We start from the raw sequence: 15,395 nt of genomic DNA, 5'->3' as shown, positions 1-15,395 counted from the left end.
CTTACGTTTCTCTTTATCTCTGATATTAGATTTCTAAGCTGGCGATATCTCCGGTGCCAAGCCCGCAAGAGTCGTCCCGAACAGTGCAGACGAAGACAAGTCAGACGTCGCAGCAGCAACATCACCAGCAGCAGCAGAGGATATCCGGCAACTTTTTGCCGACACCGGCCACTGAGACGACCGTCAGATCATTCTATCCGACGCCGAGGCCTTCGCCGAAGCCCCCGCAGTCGTCGCAGTCAGTCACTCGTCAGGTTACCCAACACATTCACGTGTCGCCGGACGAGAGAGTGCCGCAGCTCAATTCTCATCATCGGATCACCATAAGTCTGCCGCCGTCGGATATCCAGAGACTCGTGCAGAATCCGTCGCCTCTGCTGCCCTCGCAATCCCGGGTGATCGTCACGGCGAAGGCGAGCGTGAGCGATGAGTCCGGCAGACCCCTAAACACCACGCAGTTGGTGACGTTGCCGTTGCCGACTATACCGGCCAGCTACGACGATTACAAGGAGGGTGACGAGTCCTTCGATCCCTTTTATCGCGACGTTCCGAAAATTCGCAAAAATCGCCAGTACGCGATGGAGAGAATGAGATTCTCGCGCGAGAAACGATCGCTCGAGCAACCGTATCATTTCATTTACGGAGCGGACAGTCGTCAGGATGAAGATAACGCGAAGAACAAAGAAAGCGCGCGTGATCGGGTCAACGTCGATTTCCGGATTCTTAAAGAGAGTTTGCTAAAATTTAGGGATATTTTATTTAGCGATGAAGCGAACGAAGATTCCTCTCGTAATGATGCTGGAGAAATTAAAAATAATACCGAAAGTGTTGAGATGAATAGCGAAACTTTCGATACGACACCTGTAAAGCAGGCGAAAGACAATATAATAAAAAAAGTAGATTATTTAGAAGACTTGAAGACAGAAGCTTCGAAACACTTGGATCTAAATAAAAGTACGGATAGAAATGAGGACAAAGAGGATGAGGAAACAGGTCATAAAGATTCATCTTCAAGTGTCAAAGTTAATACTAATAAATCGCTTGATAAGAGAAAGCACGTTAAGAATACATCAGGATTGGAATTTGAATTTTACGCTGAATCTACTACTGCTCGTCCTCGAAAAAACGAATCTCGAGGAGACGTTATAGACGTAATAATACTCGATTCCGATAATGATTCCAAAGTGAAAGCCACATCCGCAAAGACTGACGCACCTATCGAGATTATCATCGAAGAGGAAACGAACTCTGGCACGCACGACGCATCGAAGACCAACGAGAAAGTTGCGCACAGAGAACAAATCGCGGGATACCTGATAAAGAATGAATCGGAGAAGCGATCGAACTCCGTCGTCGGCGAGGAGAGACAACTGGTAGTTCCACGCGAAACGGCGAAGCGAAAGGGTGCCAAGGATAGCGGAGAACGGAAATCTGCTCCGAGAAGGAAGAGTTCCCGAGTAAGGTCGCCGAGAAGACGCATATCCTCGAGGATAAAGCAGCAGAGAACGGAAAATGTCGAAGCGGCAGAGGCAATTCAGCAGAAAGAAAACGTGGAAAGAACGACTACTAGCACTAGCACTATTGCTACTAGTACTATTCCTACTACTACTATTCCTACTACTACTTCTACTACCACTGTGACCCCATCCGTCGTATCTTTCAAGACGAAAGTTGCGGAGCAAATCGACAGCAACATTTTCGGAGAGTCAGAATCACGAACTTTTAAAGAAATTGACACGAGGGCGATCGGTCAACGTGACGCGAAATATTCGAAGAGCTTGCGGGACGACAAAAGCCAGGACGCCAGCAAGAATAAAGAGATAGAGCAATCGTTCGATCACCAGATTATAAAGGATCACGCGAAGAATTCTGAACTACGTGCCGATAAAACGAAGGAAGAAAAACAAGAAAAACAGGAAACAGAATCGATATATACGCAGACGACTGACAAGGAAGATACGATCTTCACCAAGATTCCACGAAGCGCAGAAGAAGCGAGATCAACGGAAGTTACGCCCGTCTCTGAAGAAAAGAAGTCTTCTAATGAAGGATTCTCTTCTAAGGAGGACGAAATTCCGGACGATGAAATTAACACGAGTACGAATGAAGGAGAAAGTTCGCAAGATTTCCCTAGCACAATTTTTGCCGGCGAAGTTGCGACTTCTCGTGAAGGCAACTTGGAGCAAGAAGAATCGTCTTATCGCGAAGACGCGAGTGAGGGATCAAGTACTGACGTTTCGGACGAGGAACAGAATTCAACCGCGAGGTACAGCGAGGAGAATTCCGAAGAATCAAACGAATATCAGGAGATAACGGAATCGTCCGTGGAAAGTACGCGTAGCATTCAAGAGGAGCCGGAAAGTACCGAGGGTTCCACCACGCTTGCGGATTACACGAATTCCGAGGAGTACACCGACTCTCAGGAGGACGTCGCGGGATCGACTGAGGAGACCGAGGGCAGTACCGAGGGTGTTCTAAAATTCACGGACGAATTACCTATATCGGACGATAAAGAGAACGTGGAAGTGACAGAAGAAATATCATCGTCTGACGAAAGCGGCATGCACGATTACGTCGACGATAATTACGAGCCGGAGAATTACAGGGGGACAGAAACCACGACGAAATCGATTGAATCCGAGGAGGACAAGAACGAGGAAGAGAAGGATGACGGGGAGAAGAAAGATGCATCGGTGAAAGATTCCGATCGTGAGAATATAGAGACGCAGCGGATGGATGAGAGCGTCGAGGCGGAAACGCAGACGGAATACACGGCGAGTGTCACAGAGGTCGAAGATCTCCTTCCTATCACAAGTTTAACCACGACTTCATCGACCACAACGGCGTCAACCACGATAGCGTCGATCACAACAGCGCCGACCACGACAGCGTCGTTCACGACGGCGTCGACTACAACGGCGTCGACTACAACGGCGTCGACCACAACGACAGCTTCGAGTACGACAACTAAGACCACCACTCGTCGGCCGATAACTACCACTCCTCGTGCCACACCACCGAAACTCTTTAAGCCTACCGGGAACAAAAGAATTTATGCTTACAGCCCTCCTACGACGACCCCGGTTCCGGTCGTGATCAAACCGAGACTGGGTCTGTACAATCCGAAGCCGGCGAAACCGCCTAAATCTTATAACGAATTGGCGCCGAAGCCGATGATCAGAAAGCTCGTTTTATCACGAAAACCTCCTACCACCACCGCAGCTACTACTACTACTACTATTGATACTACTACTACAGAAAAATTGAACACGGAGAATCCGGAAATGACGACGGAGTTTGTGACGATGACAACGGTAACGGCGCCAACGACGACGACGGCAGCGACTACGGCAGCAACGACAACGATGATAACGGAGTCCGGTAGAAGCGAGGAGAACGGCCTCGAGAACAGACTAGAAGCGAATGAACATACATCCTTCGATCCTTCCACGAAGAACGATCAGACGAACAAAGAAGATCAACTTCCAAGCCCGTCCGAGCAGAATAGTCCAGTCAACTCTTCGGACGTCGATCCGGGAATCACGACCACGGAGATCGAAGCTTTCACTCCTTATCCTCTATCTGGATTATCCACTCTTGGGTCTTCCACCGAGCAGACAACGAAAGAGATAGATGTTAAGCCGCAGGAAACGACGGAGAGCACGGATATTCTCACGACGACTGATATACCGACGACGTTGTTATCCGAAAAGTCTGAGTACGCTGAGATCACACCGAGTACCGAGTACCTCGAAATAGCGGAGACCACCACGACAGCTTCCACTGCCAAAGTTTCTCAGCAGAAGACTTCTCCGGTTTCTTCGGTTCCTCCGATTCCTGATCGCGCGACGTCGGTCTCAATCTTAACGACCGTCTTGCCGAAATCGGAGGACGCCGATCCCGTCGCGTCGATGGAAGAAGCCGCGATCTTCAGGTCGAGCGGGTTTCCGCGTCGAAAGCTCGTGAACCCCCGGAAGCACCCGAGCTTCAATTGCCTGGAGAGGGAGATGTATCGTTTCTACGGTGATTCCAGGGATTGTCGATTGTTCCACTATTGCTCGCCCGGCTTCACCTCGCGGCAGGTGCTGGACTTCCGGTTCGTGTGCGAGGAGGGCACGGCGTTCGACGAGGTGACGCAGAGCTGCCGTCACGATGTGCGTAACCGGAAGTGCCGGGTTCGCCAGTGAGAGCGTCCGCGAGGGAGGACGCTCTCCGCCTCCGTTTCGTTTTCTCCGAATCGCGCGTTTCCTCGATTCCGTTGATTTTGGTAATTCGTGAATCCTCCAGGACTCCTAGCGTATTTATATTTTCTTCCTTTCTTTCTTTTTTTTTAACACACAGAGTACGTAAGAATACCCCGAAGAAGAGGGCTCTCTCCTTCTCCTAAGCCCATTGCCATAGCGCCTCGCGCTGGATTCACACTTATTAAAGTTAATACTGATCGACTCGCGATCGTCGATTGGATCAGAGAGGGAAGCGAGGAGACAGCATCGTCGGCGTGGTCTTCGTTCACCTGAAAAAAAAGTCGCACTTGTCGTTAGCGTTAAGTAAGAGAGCGAAGAAGTCGGTTCCTACGTTGTTCTCGAAACGTGTTGACGCGAGAGACATTAAGCGGAGATATAGTCGCGCGGACTGAGAAGCGATCTGTATCGCGATCACTCATCGCGCAAAATGATTCAGAAACGCGAAGCGTGAAAATTTCTTAACATTGCCGAATATTGCCGAAGAAACTACGCTCTACGGCTTTATCCGTGCCCTTGGCATCTTGCTCGTACGCAGCGCGATAACGAATTAGCAGCCGCCTTTTGGCCGAATAAATAATAATTTTATCGAAGACAAAGTCGAATATATTTTTGATAAAGTATTTGCGACTGTGCGCTGTACTCATGTCTCAGTGTAGTGTAATTATATCTAAAAATATTTCTAATACACACAAATCTTCCTAGAATTTCGAATAAAATACTTTTGATAAAACACACATTTTTCGAAACTATATTTTTTACAGATTTAAATAATTTTAATTGTGTACATACTGAAATATATCGAACTGAATACCGCAAGCATAGACGATCACATCGTTTATGGCGCTCGTCGAATTAATTCGTCAAGATATCAAAAGTGCAATCAGATAAAACATCATTGCTCAAAGATCTAGGTACGAAGGTAGCTTTATAAAACGTTAGATATTTCGAAGTAACGAACGTGCAATAAGACGTGTAGTCGACTTAATGTATGACATGTGAGAAAGTTGATGAAAGAGAGATTGCGGCTTACAGTTTGCATAATTCGTTTCGTATATTCAATTACATGCATTCTCTGCTGTCAGACGCGACGACGGCACACCTGTAACGTAATGCCGGTCAAATGGATTCGCGTGTGTGTGTGTTACCTCTCGTAAATGCTCTTAATTTCCTACCACTAATTAGCGCGCTTCAATTACGAGCGGAAACGAGCGCATCTTTAAAGTCAGCCGTAGATAAAGTGTAGATATATATTTTTGCGAACTCATTTCGGAACATCTCTAGCGATTTAGTTTAGATAGAATCTAGGAAATTCGTACGTGCCGCTAAATAAGCGTTAATTACCGCGTGTGTAATATATGTTGCGCGTATACGTTTCAACGGCGTATACATTACACACGTACGTCCAAATTTGTATCTATTATATATTTTTTAAGCAAATATGTACCATGTCAATAATAATTGTATATTCCCATACGCACACGTGACATTTATTCCGTCTTTTAAAAATCCCTCGAGTTATATCTTTTCGCGATTTAAGATTAACGTAACTATTATATAATTCGATTTTTTTTTATCCAGTATACTTTTTCCAAAACACCATTTTATTTAATTAATTAAAGCAAATTTTTTCAGGTAATTTTCAGGTAATGTTTCCCAACATTTCTCTTTTTCTAAGAGAAGAAATACCAACCTGGCGACACACTATCTTCAGTTGCTAAATAAGTAAGTCCTGAAGCAGTGCCGTTTGATGAAGTTGAGCAGTAATATTAAAGCGTAGATTTACCTGCAGTCGTTAAATGTTTAAAGTTAAAGTTCTATTACGTTAAATTTGATAAATAAATTGTTCCGAAGAAGGCCAAGTAAGGCTCAAAACGTAAACACTAATACTGTATATCGTTATTGAAGTATTAAATACATTTTTAACATCTGTTAATTGCTCGAATTTTGGCCGTTTTAAACTACTTAGCTGTTGCTTTGTCGAGCGAAATTCCATTGTTATTTGTTCGTATCTCTTATAATAATTATAATAAATTATAACTCATACTAATTATAAATGAAATATATAACTAATTACAATAAAAAATTGAGCGCGTAATATATTTGAGCCGTAGAAATTTCTGACTCATCGAATCTAATGCATTGTTACATGTTGCAACACGCGGAATTATCGCGCAGTGACATGCGAAATATCTGGGGAATAGCCGTCAGTATTTTGACGTGATGTAATCAAACGTTGGTCGCGCGCGTCACACGAAGTAAAAGCCTACTATAGACGTCCACCTTCCACATTCGACGCAACTTGTTCTCGTCGGTATCAGGAAAATGTCAAGGCTTCATTCGCGGAGTCTGGAGCGAGATGCTCCTCTCCTCAGGTATGCAAACATTCGTGTTTTTCGTCTTTTTTAGTGGTTCTACGTGGGAACAAAAGAGAAATCAAGAGAACGTTTAGAAAAATATGTTATTATATCTCTTCAAGAAAAATAGAACTTTATCAAAGTTTTCTTTCAGAAACAAAAGATAAAGAAAAGTGAAATATGTATTAAAAACATATTTTTAATTAATAATAACAGACGAATCCTCAATTAAATTACGGATATTAGAGAATTCAATTCTGTTAAAATTAAGTATCTCGATTCATATTTCTTTTACGTAAAAAGGTGCTCGAGATCGCAACAAAAGTGCCATATTCGGTACGAATTATGTATTCATGTTGTAGCCTCATTGAATTATAATAGCACCCTGACAACAATTCTTTATGTAAATTATATTTACGCACCAATCTTCGCAATTATTGCTGCGTATGAATTATGCAGAAAAGTACGGTATGCGCATAAACGAGCGTCTGAATGCGTCGCGCGTTACCGCGTTGCTCTTTATCGGATATAAGATCGACTCGACTTCTTGGCGATTCTCGTTTCAACGAGATGAACAAGGCTAGATGACATTTACTTTTCTTTATTCTGACATTCGAATCCAAGCAGGCGATCCTTCTGCTTTCCAGGATATTGTAAACAGATACAATGGTATGATGATCGACTGTTAAAGTTATTACTATATAAACAGAAAAATGACAGTATTTAGGACCACGTAAAACAATTTTGGCATATCTACGTCAATCTTTCTCCTAAAATAAATTCTAATTGTATGTCCAAAAGTATTATTGACCATAATCAGAATTTAATGTCAAATAAAATCACGAGTATGGTGAAATTAATTTTAAACGGCAGATCAGGCACTAACGGGCCGCATCGATCGTTTTCTAACTCCGTGTTGTGCATGCCAAGTTGAGATAGAACGCAGGATGAACGAATCCGCTCGTGACGCGGAGAGAAACGTGTCGGCTTTTCGGTTACGCGGACGTTAAAATCTTTTTACTTTGAGAAGAAGACGCGACGGGACGATTTTTACACCGGCGGACGAAGACGTTATCTTCTCCCGCTCTCATCCGCGTGCGAAGATGATAAAAGCACGTCGAGAGACAGCGATGCGTCGTAGTCTTTCTTTCGGGATCGGGCCAGAAGGAACGTGGATTTTAACGACGACCAGTCCGAAATGGCCTCGAAATCGATCGTCCATCTGCTAATCGCCTACGGCGTCATCGCCGTAACATCGTGTGAGTAAGAATTTACCCCGCGGTGGTTCTCTCGCATGTCCGAGAAAGTGAAATACCGTCGCGTCGTCCGTTCGCCGATCGGAAAGGATTGTCATCGTTTCTCACAATGTCGCGTTATTTTGATTCCAGAAGTAGTGATGTGATCTTTTTGACGCCACAAGTGTAACATTCTCTCAGATTCTCTTCTGCGAGATCTTCTTCTCTGTGTGTACAATAAAAAAAATCCCTTCTCGATATAAATCTACTTTTATGTGCGACACAAATTTTAACTGCACCCCCAATGCTTCTGTCTTTCCTTCTTTTTGTCAAGTCGTTTAAAGCATATTCGTGTAACGTTATTTCAAGCAATTTAAACAAATTGTGACAAAATAGACTCAGAGTAATTATAAATTAAAAGATATATATATTTTCTTAAATTTTTAAACCGAGTTTTAATTTATATTCAAATTTCTAGTAATTTAATGTTAAAACAATAATTTTTAATTTGCAGATAAAAATTAATAATTGAACTTATGATTTGTTAGACGTATTCTGTTTTTCTGGTTAAATTCCTGGTGTAGATTTGACATTTCAGAAATTGGAAGTTTGCTCATACGAAAGGAGTATTTTCAATAAAGCCATATTACGTAATATTACGCAAGTAATTACGATACGTAATTCAGCTTAACAAGGTTGGCTAACCTCCAGGATGCTTTGGAAATTTGTGTACATACAATTTTATAAATGCAACGCGGCCTGAATAGTATAGTTTACTATCATATCACTGTACGTATGCTCAGTCACGAGCGCATTGGCAATTTGTATGCGATGCGCTTGCACGCTGACAGGGAAATAAATTTTTAAGCTTAAAACTTGGACACGCACATGAATATTAATCTTCCTGTCGTAGTTAGACTTATGACGATCACACATTAATAAGATTACGATGCGATGCACATTATAATTTAAAAGAAAAACATTTTTGTGTCTTTTCTGTAATGCACGATGAGCGTTCCAGTGCCTTTTTAATCGGAGAAACTCTTTCGAACAGTTTCGACCTTCGGACAGAAGGAGTTGGCGATAGGTGGGATTAATACTCGTCGGCCTAACGACGGATAATCGAGTTTGTAATCAGCGAAACTTTCTCTCTCTCTCGTTGTTTGCACTCATTACCTTGCGCAACTTCTGCCCCGCGGAAATGTCTCGCGGGAAACCTCGTCGGGAATAAGTAGCCGCTGGCAGAACCATCGCCATCGTTTCTCGGCTTTTCGCATCGTCCTGAAATCTGGACCGTCTTTTTTGGGGCGTCACCCGAATATATTTTATCTCCTTAATGTTCAGGAAGGACGCAGCATCGAAGAAAATTTCTCGCATGATTTAGTTTTGTTCGTAGCGCGATTATTTCTCATCTATTCTTATTGGGAAATATTCGCTGATGTCATTTTATTTCTTGAAAAGTGTCCTCGGGCCAATCGGGTCCAGTTCTATACTGTTTGCAAATTGGTTATGAACACGTTGCGCAAGTGTGATGTGCAGGTAACGTTAATGTATGCAATATCTTCGTAAAGCTGGTCGAGCGCCGGCGACCGTCGAACTTTCGCCGCGTCGCACGTAATCGCGTGCACTGTGTTAATGCGACTTATTAATACTGTCCGGACGGGCTAGTTTGACGAGTTTTATACTAAATTAAATCGATGTCTCGAAACAATATGTTCATTCCGCGTGAATTTAATATAGTGATATAAATGACATAATATTAATAGCTGGAATTATGGAAGAAAGAAAAGTTTGTGATCGTTCAATGACACTTTAATTAAAGTTATTTTTGTTAAAGTAACTAGCAAGATAAATTACTTTATATAATTGATATTAATTGAAACGGATATCTAACAGAAGGAATAACTAAGCGATATATATATAAAAAATGTATTCTGTACTTGAACCGAAATTTTTCTAATTAAAGTTAAAAATGATTTACTGCCATTTCAGCGCTCAGTCAAAACAGCAGATTCGTGAATCAGCTATTTGACAATCAACCGAATCGCGGTCAGCAACAATTCTCGCCGAAACGTGGCCAATCCGCGTCGTGTCCAGAAAGGAACGGCCGCTTTCCGGTCCAGAATCAGTGCGACGCTTACATTGAATGCATTGACGGGATAGCCGAGCAGAAGCTATGTCCCGAAGGCTTGTTTTTCAATCCTGAAGCGCGCTTCAATTATCCCTGCGGATATCCGATCGACATAGATTGCACGGGCAGGCCAAATTTACGTAAGTCCCTTATTTAAATTAGTAACTTTTTATCAGAAATATTCTATCTAAGATTCTAACGAGAGCGATGTTAAATAATTCAATCGTCTCGCGTTTTGTTTGTCTAAAATCATTGGAGATTCAGCGAAAAAATTTCTGACGAATCAGGTTGATCGCACGGAGGTGCGATTGAATAACGAAACGTCATTAAATTTTCTGCAGAGCCGGCAAATCCGACCGACGACTGTCCCCATCAATACGGGTACTTCAAGATCGGCGATCATCAACACTGCGGCCAGTTCATGAACTGCGTGGACGGCAGGGGCTACGTGTTCGATTGTCCGGAGGGTCTGGCCTTCAATCCGCAGAGTTATCGATGCGACTGGCCGGACCAAGTGCCGGACTGCGACGCCGAGACTTTTCTCGGTTTCCGCTGTCCAGAGGTGAGGAACGGTCCCTTCCTGGACACCGAGACTAAGTTTTTCCGCAGCCCCGTCGACTGCCACCACTATTACATCTGCGTGAACGGCCGTCCGAGATTGCTGAATTGCGGCATTGGAAATGCCTTCAATGAGCTCATTAACGTCTGCGACGCCGCGGAAAATGTCACCGGCTGGTGAGTGATTATTTAAAAAGTCTTTTGTCCTTTGCACGGGATGTATTTCTCCTTTCGCTTATATATTTACAAATATTTTTTATTGTAACTCTACCAATATACATCAAAAGATGCTTAAAAAATATTCAAATAAATAGTTACGAAAAATGCAAAATATTTTTTAATTAAATAATGAGCTAATTTGTTATCACATATGCTCTAAGATTCTTTTCTCGATGTTATCTAATTAAAAACGAGAGAATATATATTTAATTTAACTTTTTTCAGCGAACACGAAGCAATAGCAAGAACCACCCCGGCACCATACCGACAGACAAGGCTTTTTTAAATTCTGATGATACGATTGAAAAATAAAAAAACAAAGATTGACAGCGCAATAGTTCCGACGGAACAGCAATCAAGAATTGCAGCAAACTTCCATATGTGGTACGATATATTTTCGACACAACAAAATTCCATGTGGGATGTAAATAATGATCCGTACAATTGAAAAACACGTTATATTGTTTGAGAATAAAATAAAAATCTAATTGCCATACGTGCGCTGATGCCATAAATAATGTATATACTATTATTGCTTAAGTTGCGCATTAAAAGTACATATTTAATATAGAGAACTGTAAAAAACTGTTAATAAATAAAAGCGTATAAAAATAAACACCTATCTCCCAGTGTGGACTCTCTTTGTAAACGGTTGGTTTTGCAACTAAAATGCAAGATTACACATTGCATAGTTTTATGGCATTGAGTTTATAATTGACAGTTTGCTGAAGTGAACGTTATTCGATAATGAACTAAATGTGTTAACGATTATAAAAGTTTTCTAGTGAATTCTTGTTAACAAAATTTATTTATCCATTGTTATTTGTTTATATTTTATATATAAATATCTAATAGCCCTCTCTCCCTCTCTCACTTTTTCTTTTTTCGACAATGCCGATAAAACATTTTGGTGCGCGTCCGTGCTACATCTGCAAACTGCAAATGTATACATCATATATTATATATTATACATTTGCAGATGTAGCACGGACGCGCACCAAAATGATGTTTTATCGATAGTGTCGGAAAATGAACATAGTACCAATTTCGAAAATGGTTGTACTGGCAGTAGTGTACAGGGGCCAGGCTTTCGACAGTCCCACGAAAAAGACCGGGATGGCGTCTCTCAGGCTTCTCTCTGCCAGTACATAAGCGTAAAAAATTTACGATTTTAGATCCCTTTGTTATTGACCGAGCCGTGCGCTTCGACTAGTTTCGCGCTTATGTCAGATAACGCCACCGATACAATTTTCGCGATTTGTTTTAATTATTATGCCCGTTCTAGATTGGAGAATGATCCTACTCGCGGCTCATCCTAGTGAGTAGTGTAGACATGGATAATCAATGATTTTTATCCGTTAAAATAAAGATGGAATTTGAAATTTTAAAGAGACGCGATATTCAGAATTTATGTAAATCGAGAAAATCAAAATTTTGTATTTCTCATATATAATATAATTTTACCGGAGATTACCCGAAATTTATAAAAACAGATAATAATCGTAATACTAGAAGAGATACACGTAAATGTACCTCGCACGTATTTTAAGAATCTTGGAATATATTTTAATTAGAGGGAGAAATTGCATACAACGAAAAAACAAATATTTTGTAAGATATATGTTGTCGGATTTAATCGAGTAGTTTTTATTGTGTATTAACCTTAAGATTGTTCTAAGAATTCATTTACGTAAAATCGACTCTTCTAATATCCGCCCTACGCGGAATAAGACTATTATTTCTTGGAATTCTCCCTCTTTCTCCCTCCTCTCTCTCTTTCCCTTTCTTTGAGTCTACTATAATGATTACATTGTTATCAACACTAACCACACAGAAGCCAATGAGCAAACCTGAAAGCCGCCGGCTTCTGGAATTACGGGGGTGGTGTAAAAGGGCGCAACCGTATCGGCTACAATTGCGAATTAAATTGTACAGAATAATAAGTCTCCTCGAGACATCAAACACAACGAGTTCTTTCGACCAAAAGTGAAATTAGCAAATAAAATAAAGTACAATGAGATAAAAAGACGACACAACGAAAAACAAGATTTTAAATCGATCCGTGAAAAGGGACTCCCATGGCGCCTCACGATGAAAGAGAGTCTCCTCTCACCCTCTTGGCGCCTATCTATCCATTTAACGTGCTTTTTTTTCGAAATCGTGTTCTACTCGCGAAGGTGACATCGCAAAGGCGGGGTTCGTGATTATAAAGAAGCACCGCGTTGCGGCGATAAGAAATGCCATCGCGCAGCAACAGTGAAAAAGAGAGAGAAAGAAAGGGGGAAGGTTAGAAGGAGAAAGAAAGAGATAGAGAAACCGTTCGTGCTGGGTGCGAGTGTCCGGAGACCACCCGTTGCAGCAGCGGGCCGCGAGGGTGGTCTGACGTAACGTTGCGTTACGTCAGACCATGCTATAGAGCACCAGAGGGATGGCGGTGGTGCGCGTGAGGGTAAACGTGGGCGAGAGGTTCACGGGGTTGGGTCGGAGGTGACCGGCACGTCAATAGGAGAATCCTTCGGCCGCCGGGTAGGGAAACGAACCCCCGAGTGGGGAGTAGCTCGTGAAAACTCGCGGCCGAAGGACGCGGGAAGGGATAAGCCGCCCCGATACGTTCTTCCCTCCCTCGCGCAGTGTCGCGCACCTTCTTTCTCTCTCTCTTTCCCACGACACTTTCGAAATATGTGACTTCCGGTAACGCACAATTTCCGCGATCGTACGAGTTCGCGCGGCCTGAGGGTCGCCAGGAGAGTCGCTTACCATGTTTGAGGGTTGTTCTTTCGAGGAAAGTAGTCGCCTTGCCTGACTTTAATACGTTAATACCCGCGGGATCGTTGCCATAAATATTAGTTAGAGTTAGTGTATCGAAGGGACAAACAGGAAGGCCGAGCGGAAAGCTGGCTGTTGATTATAGAGACGTTCAGTTTCAGTAGAAACATGTCGTTGTTAATTCCGCTCTAAAATTATCCCCTTCGGTCTGCGACCTGCAGCTCGAGCCGACACGGTACGGTGATCGCGATAACGCAGAGATCGACGGCAGATCCAAAGGGATCGGTAGCTCGATCGAGCTCAGAGCTTCTGACTCGTACGCCGTACCTCGTACTGCGAAGGGGTACCGACTTCCCTAATTTCGCAGCGCCCTGTACGGCGTCACGTAACGCGCCGGACCACCCCCGCGACGGTTTCGATATGCATGATTTAGTGGTGTGGCGCTTGCCGCGAAATAGAGACGGCTTCTGTCCATTCACCTATCGTGTCAGACACGTCGCTTTAGGCATCGGGCGTTTAGGTACCATAAGTAGTCTGCGGCTACCATTGAGCCCCGTTCGCGAAGGGGAGGAGAAGGGAAACGGGGGACGCGGGGGTCGCGTGAAAGGTAGGGAAAACGGTGGCAGGAGAAAGGGTATAATTCCTCGCGGGGGTGGCGGTCAGTGACGTACGACAACAACACCGACGTTATCGTCGATCGACCGAATACAGAGGGGGGTGGGGTGGGGTTGGGGAAACGCAGCGTGACGGTGTGGTAACGGCCGCAAAAACTACCGCACGAAACACGGTACTTACAAATTTCAACGAGCCCCCGCCGACGCTAATAAAGGGTGTCGTAACTTTGATGGCTCACTCGACTTGGTACCAACTAAGGTGAAATAACGTAATGCTCTCTCTCTCTCTCTCTCTCTCCTTCTCTCTCCTCACTCTCGAATCTCTCCTGCCTCTCATTCGCTCTCATCTCCTCCTCTCTCGTCCTCTCGCTCTTCCGTCTCCCTCCGACTCTCGTCGATCTCTCTTCTCTCTCTTTCTGCAATAATACGCAGAAATGTGGGTGGAAAGGTAACTGCTTGCATTTACGGCGTAAACGTTAATTTGTTATATTCCACGCAAAATATCAGATATCGTGAAAAATTATAGCTTATAAATTACATATATATACGTTCCATTGCAAGTTTGCATAATTAATTTGCACACTAAATTAGAAACTTTCATGTACGTTCGCTAATTTTACGCCCACAATTTCATGGCGACGTAAATATCATTACTTTAATTATAATTCTCTGTAAAGCGATACTCCGACTACGTTACTGTCTCCCGCTCGGCAGGGATGGGTCGTCGTAATTTCAAGGGCGTCGCAAGTAATAGGGGTATTTTGCCACGATAACGAGAAACATTTACCGAGCGAAACTTCGAAAGGTTGTAGCAATAATTTCTTCGTGTAATGTACTCAAAGTTCATTAAAGGTGAACTGTCAGACTTTGTAATAAAGTTGTAACGTTTCGCGATACACGTAAAGATCGTCATGGAAATATTCTAACGGCACGGAACCTTGTGGCACATAATTCCGTCACTGCGATTTTCCGAACGGAGAATAAGGGGTAGTACGTTAGGGGCGTCTCGATCGCGCGGAAGAACCCGAGCGATTACAGAAGGGTTGACTCAGAATTAATGGGAAGAGACGGGAAATATGTGACGACAGCTTTGTCTTTATAGTGCCACGGTGCTATTAATTTCTAATTAATATTTCAATGAGCTAACGTCACATATTATATTAATTTATATAATATATAACTCTAATGAGAGAGAGAGATATATGAATCACATCTTTTATTTTAAATTTTCTTTCCAATTTTATCAAAAGAGTCAGTACCTTCTCGAGAAAACT

At 43.0% G+C, this 15,395-nt stretch overlaps 2 protein-coding genes across 5 annotated transcripts in view; both read left to right on the top strand.

The window, feature by feature from the left end:
* Positions 1-5,717, top strand: part of LOC143899588 (uncharacterized) — a 57,926-nt gene extending 52,209 nt beyond the window's left edge. For all 3 annotated transcript variants that reach the window (XM_077409957.1, XM_077409959.1, XM_077409958.1), the window contains one exon: positions 30-5,717. In XM_077409957.1, the coding sequence (XP_077266083.1) occupies positions 30-4,187 (4,158 nt within the window). In that variant the 3' untranslated portion in view covers positions 4,188-5,717. The remainder of the gene's footprint in view (positions 1-29) is intronic.
* A 742-nt stretch (positions 5,718-6,459) lies between these two features.
* Positions 6,460-11,357, top strand: LOC143899590 (protein obstructor-E). 2 transcript variants are annotated; one of them, XM_077409964.1, is made up of 4 exons: positions 6,460-6,616; positions 9,826-10,104; positions 10,306-10,699; positions 10,967-11,357. In XM_077409964.1, the coding sequence occupies exons 1-4, from the start codon at positions 6,601-6,603 to the stop codon at positions 11,025-11,027; spliced, it is 750 nt and encodes a 249-aa protein (XP_077266090.1). In that variant the 5' UTR covers positions 6,460-6,600; the 3' UTR covers positions 11,028-11,357. The 2 variants fall into 2 exon arrangements, with proteins under 2 accessions (XP_077266090.1, XP_077266088.1); XM_077409962.1 differs by lacking the exon at positions 6,460-6,616 and adding an exon at positions 7,701-7,857.
* Positions 11,358-15,395: the final 4,038 nt, after the last annotated feature.

The sequence above is a fragment of the Temnothorax americanus genome, unplaced genomic scaffold (genome assembly GCF_048541705.1).
Source record: "Temnothorax americanus isolate GAGA-0224 unplaced genomic scaffold, ASM4854170v1 Scaffold28, whole genome shotgun sequence".
Taxonomy (NCBI): domain Eukaryota; kingdom Metazoa; phylum Arthropoda; class Insecta; order Hymenoptera; family Formicidae; genus Temnothorax; species Temnothorax americanus.
The sequence above is the reverse complement of the archived record's forward strand: the minus strand, read 5'-3'. Positions and strand labels throughout refer to the sequence as shown.

Excerpts from the sequence above, each read along its gene's own strand:
- LOC143899590 (XM_077409962.1), top strand. The coding sequence starts at position 7,797 with ATGGCCTCGAAATCGATCGTCCATCTGCTAATCGCCTACGGCGTCATC. Across the intron at positions 7,858-9,825 it reads CGTCATCGCCGTAACATCGT|CGCTCAGTCAAAACAGCAGA; the intron begins GTGAGTAAGAAT and ends CTGCCATTTCAG. Across the intron at positions 10,105-10,305 it reads CACGGGCAGGCCAAATTTAC|AGCCGGCAAATCCGACCGAC; the intron begins GTAAGTCCCTTA and ends AATTTTCTGCAG.